This window comes from Microcebus murinus, chromosome 3 (assembly GCF_040939455.1).
Source record: "Microcebus murinus isolate Inina chromosome 3, M.murinus_Inina_mat1.0, whole genome shotgun sequence".
Lineage (NCBI taxonomy): Eukaryota > Metazoa > Chordata > Mammalia > Primates > Cheirogaleidae > Microcebus > Microcebus murinus.
In genome coordinates, this window is record NC_134106.1 from 113,899,280 (window position 1) to 113,914,929 (window position 15,650).

Consider the following 15,650-nt stretch of genomic DNA (forward strand, 5'->3'; position numbering starts at 1 on the left):
CACCTTTAATTTTCACCTCGAAGCCCTTGTAGGGAGAATTTCTCCCTTTAGAAGAAATTCCACTGAAGTCAAGCCCATCAGCATCTTAGACAGACGATGGAACCCACAGTGGCTCACTCCTGGTACCTATGCCTTGCTCTGAAGACTATCGTCATGCCTAAATATGTGGTAGTGCTCTAGCCTGGCCTGGAGCCTCTCCCCCAGCTCCATGTTCAGCATCTGTCGAGGCTGCACACGTCCTCGGTTCAGCACCCATCTTCACTGCTGCGGAGTTGTGCAGTGGTTCAGGTTGTAGGCACTGTGGCAGGTAATAAAGGTTTCCCCTTTAGCTTAAGTTTTTTTTTTTTTTTTTTTTTGAGACAGAGTCTCACTTTTTGTTGCCCAGGCTAGAGTGAGTGCCGTGGCGTCAGCCTAGCTCACAGCAACCTCAAACTCCTGGGCTCAAGCGATCCTCCTGCCTCAGCCTCCCGAGTAGCTGGGACTACAGGCATGCACCACCATGCCCGGCTAATTTTTTGTATATATACTTTTAGTTGGTCAATTAATTTCTTTCTATTTTTTTAGTAGAGACGGGGTCTCGCTCAGGCTGGTTTCGAACTCCCGACCTTGAGCAATCCGCCCGCCTCGGCCTCCCAGAGTGCTAGGATTACAGGCGTGAGCCACCGCGCCCGGCCTAGCTTAAGTTTTAATAGAACCACCAAGAAAGCAAATCTTATCCAACTACTCACAGGTTAGGAAACAGACTCCAGGAGCTGACTTGGTGCTCTGCTCAGGGTCGGAGCTGGCTGGCACATAAATATCACTTGATCGAGCAGAGCCTGTCTGACTCTTCAGAGCTCTCTGGGTGGCAAAGGTGAGACAGGAATTTCTTTGTTTATATAATTCTTTCATTTATTTTTTTAAAAATTTTAAATTCGAATTTAAATTTATTTATTTTTTTGAGATAAGGTCTGACTCTGTCATCCCAGCTAGAGTGCCATGGCATCAGCTTAGCTCACAGCAACCTCAAACACCTGGGCTCAAGTGATCCTCCTGCCTCAGCCTCCCGAGTGCCGGAACTATGGACATGCGCCACCATGCCCGGCTAATTTTTTCTACTTTTTGTAGAGATGGAGTCTTGCTCTTGGTCAGGCTGGTCTCAAACTCTTGGCCTCAAGCAATTCTGCCTTGGCCTCCCAAAGTTTTAGGATTACAGGCATCAGCCACTGTGCTCGGCCAATATTTTTATTTTTATGCCATAAGAAGAAACTTCTTTCTCCTTTTTTTTTTTTGTAGTCATGTTTAGATTGAGATCAGAGCACCCTTTGCTAGAGAAACCTCTTTAGTGCAACTTCAATTCCCTACTTACAATGAATAATTGTGAGTTATCATTATGTTTAGTAATTTTAAACAATATTATTAATAGGGATTACTTGTGTGTTTACTATGTACATATAGTATGTTTACATTGTGCACTCTGCTCAGGAGTTTATACATGTAAGCTCACACACTTAATACCCTCAAGAGCCCTGTGATTCTCTGATGTAGATATTATTACATTGATTTTACAGAGGAGGAAACTGAGGCTTAGAGAGTCTAAGAAAATCTTCTAAGGTCATCACACAGGTAGTCAGTTGGACAGCTCAGATATAGTTCTAGGACTCCCTGACCTTAAAGCCTGTGTTCTTAACCATCATGCCTCACTGACTTCCTGTTGCAGATATTCGCTCAGGAAATTTGGCTTTAGCTCAATCAATTTATTAGAAAGGTTTCATTTAAATAAGGCTGGACACAAAAGGCTGGACACATGCACATTTTCCTAATTCTGGTCCTGCTGCATTGAGGTCAAAATAGAATTTAAGGCCAGGCACAGTGGCTCATACCTGTAATCCCAGCGCTTTGGGAAGCTGAGGTGGGAGGATTGCTTGAGGCCAAAAGTTTGAGACCAGCCTGAGCAACATAGTGAGACTCTATCTCTATAAAAAATAAAAAAATAGGCGGCATGGTGGCTTGTACCTATAGGCCCAGCTACTTGAGAAACTGAGGCAAGAGGATCACTTGAGGCCAGGAGTTTGAGGTTACAGTGGGCTGTGATCAGGCCACTGTACTCCAGCCTAAGCAATAGAATGAGATCCTGTCTCAAAAAAACAAAACAAAACAAAACAAAAGCTTAATGTTTTAAGAGGTCTTGGCCCTGGACTAAGTCACAAATGTATACATTTACGTGATCCCTTGGTCTAAGGAACGAGACTAACTGAGATCCTGCGTAGTGCCCAATTAGTTCTTTCTCAAGAGTTTGGTGACAAGTGGGTGTCTAGGACCATTGTGCCTGGGAGTCACCCAGTGTGAATCTTCAGAAAAAGTCCAGCCGAACATTCGGCCCCCAGCTTCTGTGCTGGGACATGCGATTTTTGGTGTTTTAAATGGATAGTGATGAAACAGGCAACCTGATGTCGCCCGTGATTCTCACGTGCCAGGCTCTCCACGTGCTGGGCCCTCACGGTGATCCTGTGAAGAAAGTGCTTTTCTGATCTTCATTTTTATGAGGAAACCAAGACTCGGAAAGGTTAAGTAACTTGGCCAAGATCATGTTTAAACACATGCATACGTGAAAATCATGTGAATTGTTTAACTGACTCATTTGCAAAGGTTATTATAATTAAACTAACAGAGATCGTGGGTTGACAAGGATAAAGATGTCTTGGAAGGCAATATCAGGATTTAGAGGAGTAATTTTTAAAAATTATGTCTTGCAGCAGACCTGTAGATTTGCTTTTTTATTGCTTTCCATGTCACATGTCAGGAAGATTGCCAATGGGTGGTTACAAGCCCAGATTGAATCAGTAACTTTGAATCAGTTTGGGTCTGAAAGGCCTTTCCTTTAAGCTGGGCTGGCCTTGCGGCAGCGCGGCACCAGGAAAGATCTGCACGCTGGGTCGGTGCTGGAGTCTGCCGCCCGCACTGACTGAGACTATTTGCACCTTCACGAATTCAGGTTCTCTCCTGTTTAGGCAGTCCTGTTTAAGTGACAATCACCGAATATGGTTGCTTTCAAGCAAGTTATTCTGTTTAACCAGAGTCCTAGTAGAGTTCTGATAAACAGGTGGCCATACAAAAAAAGAAAGAATTTAATCCTCACAACACTCCGAGAAGTGGCCCCTAAGTCTGTCGCAGTCTTGCAGATGTGTTAGCCGAGGCTTGTAGTCCAAGCAGCGTCCCCGGCTTCTGCTTCTCGGAGCAGAAGCTGGCAGCCAGCTGCGTGAAACCGTCTCGTTCACACACCAGGCTCACCGAGCTCTTTTTCATGCTGCTTTCAGAGCAGTTGCTTGTGTTTGTGTCACTAGGCTGATTTCAGAGATAAAATCAGCTTCCACCTCCTGACCAGGAGGCATTGTGGATGCACCTGTCAGGGGAGACAGAGCTAAGCCTTCCCTGCCCAGGGCAAGGTGGGCTGCGCAGGTGGGGTTGGATGGCGCCCTGAGATCGGCCCACATCTAATCAGTTTGACAATGAGGACGCTCAAAAGAGGCAAAAAAGAAAGACTCACTTTTCCCCCTTCTCTTTTTGTTCCAGTTGAAGACTCAGCTTTGGAGGTTCTCAAAGTAGATGCTGCCCGTCCCTTGGGTGGATGGGGCGAGGTGACATCCCGCAAGCTGCCGTCAGAGGTCCTGCGAACACAGAGCCGGCCGGCTCCCGGCCCCCTTGCTGGATGGCGCTTGCCGCAGCCCGCTGAGGGCTCTCTTCGCTGCGGCTCTGCCCGTGAGCAGGACGCCGAGCTGGGAAGATGCTGAGTTCCATCAAGTGCGTGCTGGTGGGCGACTCCGCCGTGGGGAAAACCTCCCTGTTGGTGCGCTTCACCTCCGAGACCTTCCCCGAGGCCTACAAGCCCACGGTGTACGAGAACACGGGGGTGGATGTCTTCATGGACGGCGTCCAGATCAGCCTGGGCCTCTGGGACACGGCCGGCAACGATGCCTTCAGGAGCATCCGGCCCCTGTCCTACCAGCAGGCAGACGTGGTGCTGATGTGCTACTCTGTGGCCAACCAGAGCTCCTTCCTGAACTTGAAGAACAAGTGGATTGGTGAGATCAGGAGCAACTTGCCCTGCACCCCTGTGCTGGTGGTGGCCACCCAGACTGACCAGCGGGAGATGGGGCCCCACAGGGCCACCTGCGTCAGTGCCATCGATGGGAAGAGACTGGCCCAGGATGTGAGAGCCAAGGGCTACTTGGAGTGCTCAGCGCTCAGCAACCGGGGCGTCCAGCAGGTGTTCGAGTGTGCGGTCCGCACTGCCGTCAACCAGGCCCGGAGACGCAACAGACGGAGGCTCTTCCCCGTCAATGAGTGTAAGATCCTCTAAACCCCAAGACACTCCACCTGACACTTGGGTGCTCACCCCAAGATGAGCGGGGAGGGGAGAGTGGGCAGGCCAGGAAGGGTTGGTGCTCTTTCTGGGCACGCCTCGAGCAGTGTTTGCTTTTGGATACAGCTAGTGCCAAGGCTTGGCCACTGGATGTTTTTACCAGCTACACTCTACAAATGAACTCCTTGCCCAGTCCAATTAGAAGACCCACTGGGAAGCTGTAATGAATATTCCATCTTCATTAAAAAAATAAAATAGGCCAGGGGTGTGGTGCTCGCACCTGTAGTCCTAGCTGCTTAGGAGACCAAGGCAGGAGGACGCTTAAGCCCAGGAGTTTGAGGTCACAGTGAGCTATGATGATGCCACTGCATTCCCGCTGGGGCGACGGGGGGAAACCCTGTTTCAAAACAAATAGAAAAACAAACAAACAAAAAAACCCGAGAAACCATAAAAAATTAAAATGATCTCTATAATTTTGGACAACAAAGTGAGTTTTCAGAAAAATTCTGTATTTAAAGACACATTTTATTTTAATAATAACAAAATGTATTGCTCTTGTATATAATTAGTTTTCACACTTGGAAAATCTTTCCTGCATGCTGAAAACTCAAACTGCTGTGTGAGTGAAGTGAGCTTTGGGGCTCTGCCGTGTGTTTGTGACGTTATTTTTGTGTGAAACAGTAATTTTGTTGAAACTACTTGCCTGCTAGATTTTACTATGTCATTAAATTTTAAAATGACCATAAACTGATCCTTGCAATTCATTTTCTACCTATCTTTTATTTAGAGTTGCATATAAAACACAGTTCCATAAAATATTCTAATACTGCCTGATGACTTTAAAGTCATTACTATATTTCTCCGTAGTTATAAAAAAGCAATTTATTTATGATTTTACCTTTCACTGAAAGAAGCCCAGTCACACACTACGCGTCACCGTTGCATTCACCAAGTCGGCCGAAGCAAAGTCTTTCCGCAGAGACTTGGCTGCTCCAGCGCTGGGGCGGACGTGGAGCTTCCTGTGCATGGGCACCGCCCCACGCATCCCCATCCGGCCCCACGCATCTCCACCCGGCCCCACCCGGCCCCACACGTCCCCACCTGGCCCCACCCCGCCCCACGCGTGCTCCACCGGGCCCCATGTGTCCTCCACCTGGCCCCACCCCACCGCGCCCCACGCTTGTGAGACGGAGCAGGCTCAGAGTGCTGTGTGGTGGAAGGTTTGACAAAGGTGTCCTCCTTCGAGCTCTAAACTGAGCTGGCATGGCAACATGATTCACCTTAGGCTCTAATCGGAATAATTGGGAAGGTGTCTGCACATATACACTTGTGCAAGAGAAAAAAGGTAGAATTTGTAGCCTTTACAATTTCATGAATGTGAATCACTGGAATGAAAAAAATCATAAATTCTGAATACAGGGAATAGGAAAGTCGTATTGCAATTGCTCAGATAACAAAATTATCAGGGGAAAGGCTGAATAAATTGGGACACACACACCCCTCCTGGACACCCAAGACCAGGAATCTGAGTGCGAACCCTCCCCAGGGCCAGGACCCGGCAGGAATCGAGCCAATCAACCTAATCACCTCCCAAAGTCCCCACTTCCAAATACCATCCCATTGGAGATTAGGCTTCAACGTTTCAAAATTCTGGGGAGACACAGACCACAGGTTCTTGAAGGCAGCCCCGTCTGCGAGTCCCCCTGGTGTCCCCAGGGCCCAGCACAGGGAAGGACATGTGGCCAAAGCTCTGTCGAGTTGGATTGGAGAGAGAAAGACAGGGGCTGGGCCTCTGCGAGGCAAGCGGCCCTGAGCAGGAAGCAGAGACTCCCGGCCCTCAGGGAGGAGGGAGCCAGTCCTGGCGGGGAGCCCGCCTCTCAAGCGCAAATGTGTGCTTTGCCTGCCCAGACACAGGCATGCTTCTTACACTTCAAACTTGCAGTGCTGTTTTGTAGACTGTTGTGTGTCTATTCTTAACTGTTCAAATAGCAACATTAAATATGCTCTTGTTGACATTAAAGAGTTGAGTTGAGTGGTCCAGAAATGCATCCTTGTCTCAGTCAGTCTGTGCCACTACAGTGGAATGCCATCGACTGGGTGGCCTGAATGACAGAAACTTCTCTCTCATGGTTCTGAAGGCTGACAAGTCCGACCTTGGGGCTGGCATGGCTGGGTGCTGGCGAGAGAGCTTGTGCCTGTTTGTGGTGGCTGTCTTCCTGCTGTCTTCTCATGGCAGAGAAATCGACTGTCTCTCTCCTGTGTCTTCTTATAAGACACTGACCCCACCCACGAGGCCTCCACCCTCATGGCCTAGTCGCCTCCCAGAGCCCCCACTTCCAAAGGCCACCCGTTGGGGATTGGGCTTCAACATTTCAAAATTCTGGGGAGACACAGACATTCTGTCCATGGCAATGCCAGTCTGACTGACCTCACGCTGACTGCTGGTGGGCGGCAGGCGGGGGATGGGATTAGGCGGGGTGGCGAGGGAGGGAAGCGCCCTGGCAGTTAACGCCTGTTAAGGGTTTCAGATGTGCCAGGCCCCATGTTAGGCACTTAATGTGCATTATCTCAGCACATGTGTGTAGGTGGCTCGCGCGACACAGAGTCCCATCTTACATGAGGAAACGGAGGCTCAGCATGTTGATGTAACAAGTTCCAGCCCGTGTAGCAGGTGAGTGGCAGCAGCAGGAGTCTCGAGCAGCTCTGTGTGACTCTAAAGCTCTGCTCAAAACCACTCTGCCCCACTTCCTCCCAGAGCCGCTTGACTGGATGGCTTTGCTACTTCCCACCTCTTGTAGCTTGCAGGCTCCTCCCCACCAGTCAAGTGGCCTGCATTTAAAATAATGCTTATTTTTCTTGTGACACAGAGTCTCACTCTGTCGCCCTGTGTAGAGTGGCAGTGGTGTCATCATAGCTCTCTGCAACCTCAAACTCCTGGTCTTAAGTGATCTTCCTGCCTCCGGCTCCCGAGGAGCTGGGACTGTAGGTGCTCGCCATGAGGCTGGCTAATTTTTCTATTTTTAGTAGAGACAGGGTCTCGCTCTTGCTCAGGCTGGTCTCGAACTCCTGACCTCAAGCGATACTCCTGCCTCAGCCTCCCAGAGTGCTAAGATTACAGGGGTGAACCACCATGCTTGGCCTAAAAAATTATTTTTAAATAAGATATTTCAAGTCTGATCTTAGTCTTACCCTTTTTATTTTTCTTCCTAACAATGAGAACAGGACCTACCCTCATTTGAAAAGGTCCCTACTCCAACCCTTGGCTTTTAAGCGTAATTTCATAGGTTGATGTTGTGTAAATTGGCAGAGATGAAACACATCATGATTTGATGCTTTGAAAAGCTTGGGAAATATTTTGTTTTTCTTATCTCACTTTTCTACCTCCAGGTTTCAGGCATTTCCTTGGAATTGGGGAGTGACAAGGGAGAAGAGAGCCTGGTTCTTTCGTTTCAAGGGTTCTTACCCAATGTGAGATGTGATGGAAGGCTTCCAACTTCGTGCATCTGTAGGGTTAGGGTATGGCAGTGGGGACAGGGCATCTGTGGGCGCCTTTCCTAACTCTGAGAAGGCAGTCCTTACAGGCTAAGATTGGCACAACTCAATGGTAGGGACCTATTTTTCCTGAGACTGTATCTCTCCTGATAAAGCAAAGATAAAGCCTAATCAATGGCCAATATCTCAAGCAGTTTTTCACAGGAAAAAGACTAAACTATGAAAGTTACTTGTGGTATAAGTTAATAAAGCATATTTGATTAAACCTGAAGTCCACATTAACTTTTTGGTAGACTCTAAAATCCTGACCTGGAACTTAATACTTAATGGTAGAGAGAAAGCCATAATGAATGAGTAGGGGGCCAGATAATTGTGATGTATTTCGGGGTCAGAAAATCTGCATTATGTATTTCTCAGCCTCAGTTTCCTTTTCTTAAAATAGGAATACTAATTCCTGGGATACTGTATAAGTCTTGGTAAAATAATGATCGTGGAAGCGCTTTATATCTGTAAACTATTGTTTGAATGGTGGTGTTATTTTGGTTTTGGTAGATCCCTTTGCAGATACATAAGCTAAATAGTCCAGATCAGATTAGAATATTCTAGAACTTGTCAGCATACGATGGGAAACCCACACAGAAGCACGCTCCATTTCTAACATTGTTAGAAATGTCATTGTTAATGACAGCAAGAGGAGTAAAATGACACACACGGATAACGGATAAGGATAAGAAACAGCAACACGCTGCGGCGGAAGGCCTCCTGGTTCCGGCCCTGCTGGGCCTGGGCCACGTCCCCGTTAGTGCTCGCGACTCGCTCACCAGGGAGATACTCTCTTTCCATCCATAGTGGCTTTTCAAGAGTTCCCAGTTTTACCATGTAATTTTGGAATAAACTTGACCAGCTAAAAATTATGTCATCGATTATATTTAGTGCTCATTTAGCCAAGACGGCGCGAAGGCCCCTCCCCTTCGCACGCTGCAGGCGCTGGCCGGGGGCGCGCTGGCGGGGGGCGCGCTGGCGGGGGGCGCGCTGGCGGGGGGCGCGCTGGCGGGGGGCGCGGGGGCGCGCTGGCCGGGGGCGCGCTGGCCGGCGGGGGGGGGCGGGGCGCGCTGGCGGGGGGGGCGCTGGCGAGGGGCGCGCTGGCGGGGGGCGCGCTGGCGGGGGGCGCGCTGGCGGGGGGGGGGCGCGCTGGCCGGGCGCGCTGGCGGGGGGGGGCGCGCTGGCCGGGGGCGCGCTGGCCGGGCGCGCTCCCTCGCCCACCTCCCCACCGGAAGTCTCGGCTCGCCCTGCCCCGCTGGTCGCGCCGCCCTCCGTCTCCGCTCTTCCTGCCCTGCCAGGCGCCCGGGAGCCCCGCCCGGCTTCCCGCGGGTTTACCAGCCGGACTTTGGCAGGACGGCAGAGGGCGGGAGGAGAGAGCAGCTGGGAGCCCCCAAGCCTTTCCCGCTCCGTGTGTGCGGCTCGGGGGCCATAGCTGCGCGCCCCAGGGCTGCCGCCGCCGCGCCTCGGCGGCCTCTCCCGCGCCAGCCCCGCGCGACGGAGCGGCGCCTTCGGCAGCCTGCTGTGACGCCTTCTCTCGACCTCGGAAGCGCTTTCATTCACGTCTGTTCGTTTGAACCACCTGGAATACATTTGGTTTCCTGCAGGAGTCTGAGTGACATGCTCACTAAATATTAAAGTCATATTCTGCCTTTAAGTGATTTCTCAAATCCCTACTGAAAGGCTTGACGTGGCAACCTGGATCCCTGCCCTTTCCTGAGCCTCAAAACCTCAGTAATACCACTCTCAACATCTGTTTGCTTGGAAGGGAAAGGAGGAGTATGTGGAATAATTCTACTCTGAATAAACAAAAGAGTAGTTCTGGGATAGCAGTGTTCAAGAATTGTAAGTCTTTTAATGACACATTTATATTTAAGAAGTTCTGCTCTTATCCCTGATATATAAAAAACAACTATGAATCAACAAGAAAAAGTCTGATTTCAAAATGGACATTTCCTAGAAGAAGAAAAATACATGACCAACAAACACTAGAAAAAATACTTAATTTCATTTGTCCTCGGGGAACTCATATGCTGCTCATAATTGTGTAAATTGGTAGAAAATTTTGGCCATACTTAGTAGTACTGAATATCCTATACTCTTAACCCAGAAATTTCATACCCTAGAGATACCCTTGCATAGATCTCCTGGGAGATAGGTACACGAATGTTCTTAGTAGCATTGTCAGTAATAGTAAAACAACCCAACGTCGTCAGCAGAGAATGACTAAGTAATTCTGGTGTATTCACTTGTGGAATACTACAGAGCAATGAAAAGTGAATACATGGTAGCTATACACATCGATATGAATGAGTGTAGACTATGTTGAGGGAAAAAAGCAAGTAGCAAAGTAGTATATGCAGTATGATTCCATTTATATAAAGTTCCAATGCAAGCCAAACTTAATAATATAACATTTGGGGGTAAAAACGTTTTGAACACAGAAATCATTAACATAGCATTCAAATAAGTGATTGCCTCTTCTGAGGAGGAAGGGAATGTGCTTGAGCAGGTCATCTAGGGGTGTCACAGGTATTGGTGAGTTTGGGAAGTTGGTACTTGAGTGTTTGTTAATTTTTTCTATTATTTCTTCCTTAAAAATATTTTTATGGCAGGAGGAGGGGGTGGGGGTTGCTCACGCCTGTAATACCAGCACTTTGAGAGCCCAAGGTAGAAGGATTGCTTGAGGCCAGGTGTTTAAGACCAGTCTGGGCAACATAGCAAGACCCAGTCTCTACAAAAAACAAAAACAAAACCCAAACATAAATAGGTTTACTGGTGAGTATGCTAAAAAAAAAAAAATTCTTATGTATTTTATATATTCTTTTATGTGTATAATTAATTTTAAAAGTCATAAGAGTTCAAGTTCTACAGTAAAATTACTTGGACTTGAATCCCAGCTCTGTACTCACTAGCTCTGCAGCCTTATGTAAATTAACTAACCTCTCTGTGTGTGAGCTTCCTCATCGGCAAAGTGGGGAAAATATCATAGCATCATAGCACAGTGAGCATGGAAGCAGCGAATACAGGTAAAGTCTATACTATGTCTGGCTCGGTGGAGGACAGCTGTCACATTCATTTGTTATATCACACACTTCAGAGCTGGGAAGACCCTGCTGTTTCATGGATAAAGACATTAAGGCCTCGAGACCATTAACTGGCTTGCCCAAAGCCCTACAGGTTGGTGGCAGACCCAGACCACCTTACTCTTTCTTCTTTTCCTTGCTCATTTTTCTATACTTCATAAATAGAGAGGAACTTTTACTTGTTCACCTTTCATAAGTTTGCTTTTCAATCCACATTTCCTGTACTTCATAATTTCTAGTATTGTTTCTTAGCACCTTTTAGTATCTTTCCAAAGGGATCAACAGAGCTTCAGTTCCTTATTGCATGTGGAAATAGACCTCCGTTCACCTATTTACCCATTCAGCGGTGTGCTGAGCACTCGAGGTTCTCTGGGGCTGATTCACAGAAGCGGAGGGCTCAGTGACTGCCGCAGGTGACCACAGAGTGACATCGCTGCACTCGCCACATTGTCTTGCAAGAATTCATGTTTCCAGCCGTCCCGTGGCTTCTTTTTTTTAATTTTATTTCGGCATATTATGGGGGTACAGATTTCAAGGTTTCAATAAATGCCCTTTCCCCCTCCCCCCACAAGTCCGAGTCTCCAGCATGACCATCCCCCAGATGGTGCACATCTTACTCATTCGTCCCGTGGCTTCTTAACACCTAGCTGGAGAAACAGGCAAAGTTCTTGTTTTCATGGAGTTTAGGACCTAGTTAGGGATAGGTGTGTGGATAGTAATTATGTAAAGAAATAAATAAGGTCAGTGTGGATGGATGATCACTGCTATGAAGATAATAAATCAGGAAAAAGGAGAGAGAACACTCAGCAGTTTGGCAGGAGAGGAGGGCCTAACTGAGGAGAGGCCTGGACAATGCTGACCGACTGCGTCCGTGACCTAGTTTTAACACAGACGGCCGCTCTGGAAACGAGAGCAGGCACAGCCTTCCCTGCCGCCGGGAGGGACACCCAAGCTGGGGACTGCGCAGACCATGGAGGCGACAGCTTCGCCGGGCTCCACGGCCGCCCGCCTGCTGGGAGACGGGCCGGCTCTCGGACGGACTGGCAAGCGGACGGGGACAGAGGCCGACGTGACTCGTGCAGGCAGGGCGGTGCAGGGCTTGCACAGGCAGGTGGCTTCTAACGGACTCTGGGCCCGGGGAAGGAAATGGCGAGAACTCAGGGCCTGGATAGGACTCGAGGTGCAGTCAAGAGCTCGCCCCCTGCGCCGAGCCCTGCGGGCGTGCACGCTCGCGGCTTGCCGGAGCCGCAGTGGGCGCCGTGGACGTCCTCCGCGGCGGCAGCGCCCAGGCCCAGCCGCGCCTGCGGGAGCCGCGCGGTGCTCACGCCGCGCTCCTCCCGCCCCCAGGGCCGCAGCGCGGCTTCTCGGGGAGCGGAGCCCTGCTGTGCGCCCAGCCGAGGCTCGGGCGCGCTCCTGGGAGAGCCTGAGCCCGAGAGGCGGGCAGAGGGGCGCCGCGGGCGCGGCCGCCAGTGCAGATTGCCTCCGGCGCCCAGGCCTGGGCGCGCAGAACGGGCTGCGCCCGCAGCGTCCCGAACCTTCCCTCCCCTGCTCGCCTCCCCGCTCTGTCTGTGGGAAAATTGTCTTCCATGAAACCGGTCCCTGGCGGCAAAAGGCTGGGCACCGCGGCTCTACAGCCGTGTCCAAATAGAACACAGCAAGGGGCCACAGCCTGAGTCTGGAACTTTCGCACGATGGAAACAGACTGGCGCACCTCGCGGCCAACCCACGCGCAGGTTGTTGCATGGTACCCCTGTCCTCTCAGGCAGTGCATTCACTGAGCATGTGGAGTGAAAATATTGTTTAAAGTCCACACTGGTGCTGGGCGTCCAGCAGCCCCCTCCATGTCACCATTGCGCACAGACACCGAGGCGGGCGGTCACAGTGGGAGCTCTCGGAGCTGGAGCCGCATCCACACTGGTGCTGGGCGTCCAGCAGCCCCCTCCATGTCACCATTGCGCACAGACGCTGAAGTGCAGCCCTCTCTACCCAGGAGCCTGCAAGCCCTCCTCCTGCAGCCCCGCTGCTCTGCCACATGGCGAGGCCGGCGTCGGAGCCCGACGGAGGCCAAACGGGGACGGGGACAGGGCCGAGCGGGGACAGGGACGGAGCGGAGCCGGGATGGGGACAGGGACGGGGCCGAGCCAGGACGGAGCGGGGACGGGCAGGGCCAGGACGGGGGCGGAGCGGAGCCGGGATGGGGACAAGGATGGGGACGGACCGGAGCCGGGATGGGGACGGGGACTGAGCGGAGCCGGGATGGGGACTAGGACGGGGACGGGGACAGGCCTGGCCGGGCGGGCACCGGGACGGAGCGGAGCCGGGATGGGGACGGGGACGGGGCCGGGCGGGGGATGAGGACAGGGACAGGGACGGAGACGGGGACGGGTGGGGAAGGGGAAGGAGCGGAGCCGGGATGGGGACAAGGACGAGGATGGGGCCGGGGCGGGGCCGGGCGGGCACCGGGACAGAGCGGAGCCGGGATGGGGACGGGGACGGAGCGGAGCCGGGATGGGGACAGGACAGGCGGGGAAGGGGACGGAGTGGAGCCGGGATGGGGACAAGGACGGGGACAGGGACAGGGACGGGCAGGGAGGGGACGGGGCCAGGGACAGGGACGGGCCGGGAGGGGACGGGGCCAGGGACAGGGACAGGCCGGGAGAGGATGGGGCCAGGGCCAGGGACGGGCAGGGAGGGGACGGGGCCAGGGACAGGGACGGGCCGGGAGGGGACGGGGCCAGGGACAGGGACAGGCCGGGAGAGGATGGGGCCAGGGCCAGGGACGGGCAGGGAGGGGACGGGGCCAGGGACAGGGACGGGCCGGGAGGGGACGGGGCCAGGGACAGGGACAGGCCGGGAGAGGATGGGGCCAGGGCCAGGGACGGGCAGGGAGGGGACGGGGCCAGGGACAGGGACGGGCCGGGAGGGGACGGGGCGGGGACAGGCACAGGGACGCCGAGTGGAGCCCGGATGACGGACAGGAGCCGGGCGGGGACAGGTACAGGGACAGGGACGGCGCTGCGGCCCAGCAGGCAGCACTCTGAACCATATTTCTTAAGTGAATCAATCCTTATGATCCTCATCTCCACACATTAATTCATTGAGCACTTCACAATTTTCCAGAGTGCTTTTCCTTCTCTTTATTTTGTTTTTATAGATTTAGGAATATAAGTGCAGATTTGTTACATGAATATGTTGCATAGTGGTGAAGTCTTAGTGTGCCCATCACCTGAGAAGTGCACATTGTGCCCAACAGGTAATTTTTCATCCCTCCCCCTCCCTTTCACCTTCTGGTGTCTCCAGTGTCTGTTGTCCCACTCTGGATGCATGTGTGCCCATGGTTTAGCTCCTGCTTGTGAGAGTGTGGTACTTGACCTTCTATTTCTCAGCCATTTCACTCAGCTGCGGCCGTGTTGCTGCAAAGTACACAAGTTTACTCTCTTTTATGGCTTAGTAGTGTTCCATAGTATAATATATACACGCCACATTTTCTTTACCCACTCGTCCACTGACGGGCACGTCGGCTGATTCCATGTTCCTTGTCTTACTGTGACGACCGCCAGTCTCCAGCCAGCACTCGGTGGCTTATGAAGCACTCTGAGCACACTGTCTCCCGTGACATCACAGCAGCGCTGTGGGCAGTGTTTGGCTCTTTTTGCAGAACAGGAAGCTAAGGTTCAGGAAGGTGAAACAACTGTCTGTGTGCATGTAGCTAATGCTTGGCAGAATCAGGACCTGTACTGACATCTCTTGGCTCCAGACTGCCCTTTTTACATCCCACATGCCTTCATCTGAGGCTCCGTGTGGCCTGGGAGGTAGACGTGTGAGAGAGGAGGTCCAGGAGGTGACATGCCTTGTCCAGGCCACTCACATATCGTTACTGATCGGAGGGGAGGTCTTATTCCAAGTCCTGGCCATCACTATTATCATCCTTATTATCAGAATATATTTTTTGTGTGGGCCCATTACTCTGTGGCTGTCTGCCGAGTATTCATTAGGTGAGTAAGCAGATCTAGATAATATCTCTGTTTGCCAAGTGGAAAAGTCTGAAAGGAGGAAATTATCCATAAATCCAGGTTCAAAACCATATTTGCCTTAATTCTCTGGTAAACTACATGCAAATCAACATGAATTTTTTTCTCTCCTCTTGGTGTGGATATTTTCATTGAGTCTAACATCTAAATCAACATGGCAGGATGTTTGCTTCTGCTTCTCTATTATTTCCTAGACTTATGGTTTTTGGAGTTGGAAGGGACCACAAGGAGCATTTAGCCCAACCCCGTCACTTTACAGATGAAGAAACCGACTCTCCCACTCGCCCCAGGGTGCACAGATGGCTTCAGGCAAAGCCAGGCTCTGCCTCAGCTCTGGGGTGTCTATGCCTCCTTCTGCGGCTTCAGACCTTCCAGCCTCTACCCTGGAGCTTGGGATTGTGCCTATTGGTTTCAGGTTTCAGTGATGGAAGTTTAAAAGGTTTACCCTTTGCTTAACATGTTGGGAGTATTGGCAGGTGATTAAAAAAGAAGAATGGGATTAAGATCAAGGTGGCGGAGGAGAAACACCGCCAGACAGAGTGTCTCTGCAGAAAAGACAGATTCTAGCAGAAATTAGAAGAAAGAAGCAAGAAGACGAGCCTACATTGGATGAGGGCCGGAAGGAGGGGTACCTGAGACCACGGGAGACTCCACCGGAGG

General features: G+C 51.3%; 1 protein-coding gene and 1 long non-coding RNA gene across 3 annotated transcripts in view; both read left to right on the forward strand.

Moving 5' to 3' along the window:
- RHOH (ras homolog family member H) overlaps nucleotides 1-5,089 on the forward strand; it is a 43,369-nt gene extending 38,280 nt beyond the window's left edge. For both annotated transcript variants that reach the window (XM_076001208.1, XM_076001210.1), the window contains one exon: nucleotides 3,553-5,089. In XM_076001208.1, coding sequence (XP_075857323.1) covers nucleotides 3,764-4,339 — 576 coding nt within the window. In that variant the 5' untranslated portion in view covers nucleotides 3,553-3,763 and the 3' untranslated portion in view covers nucleotides 4,340-5,089. The remainder of the gene's footprint in view (nucleotides 1-3,552) is intronic.
- A 1,759-nt stretch (nucleotides 5,090-6,848) lies between these two features.
- Nucleotides 6,849-8,748, forward strand: LOC142870095 (uncharacterized). Its single transcript, XR_012918660.1, has 2 exons — nucleotides 6,849-7,013; nucleotides 7,730-8,748. It is a non-coding gene; the product is annotated as an uncharacterized LOC142870095 (long non-coding RNA).
- The last annotated feature ends 6,902 nt before the right edge of the window (nucleotides 8,749-15,650 follow it).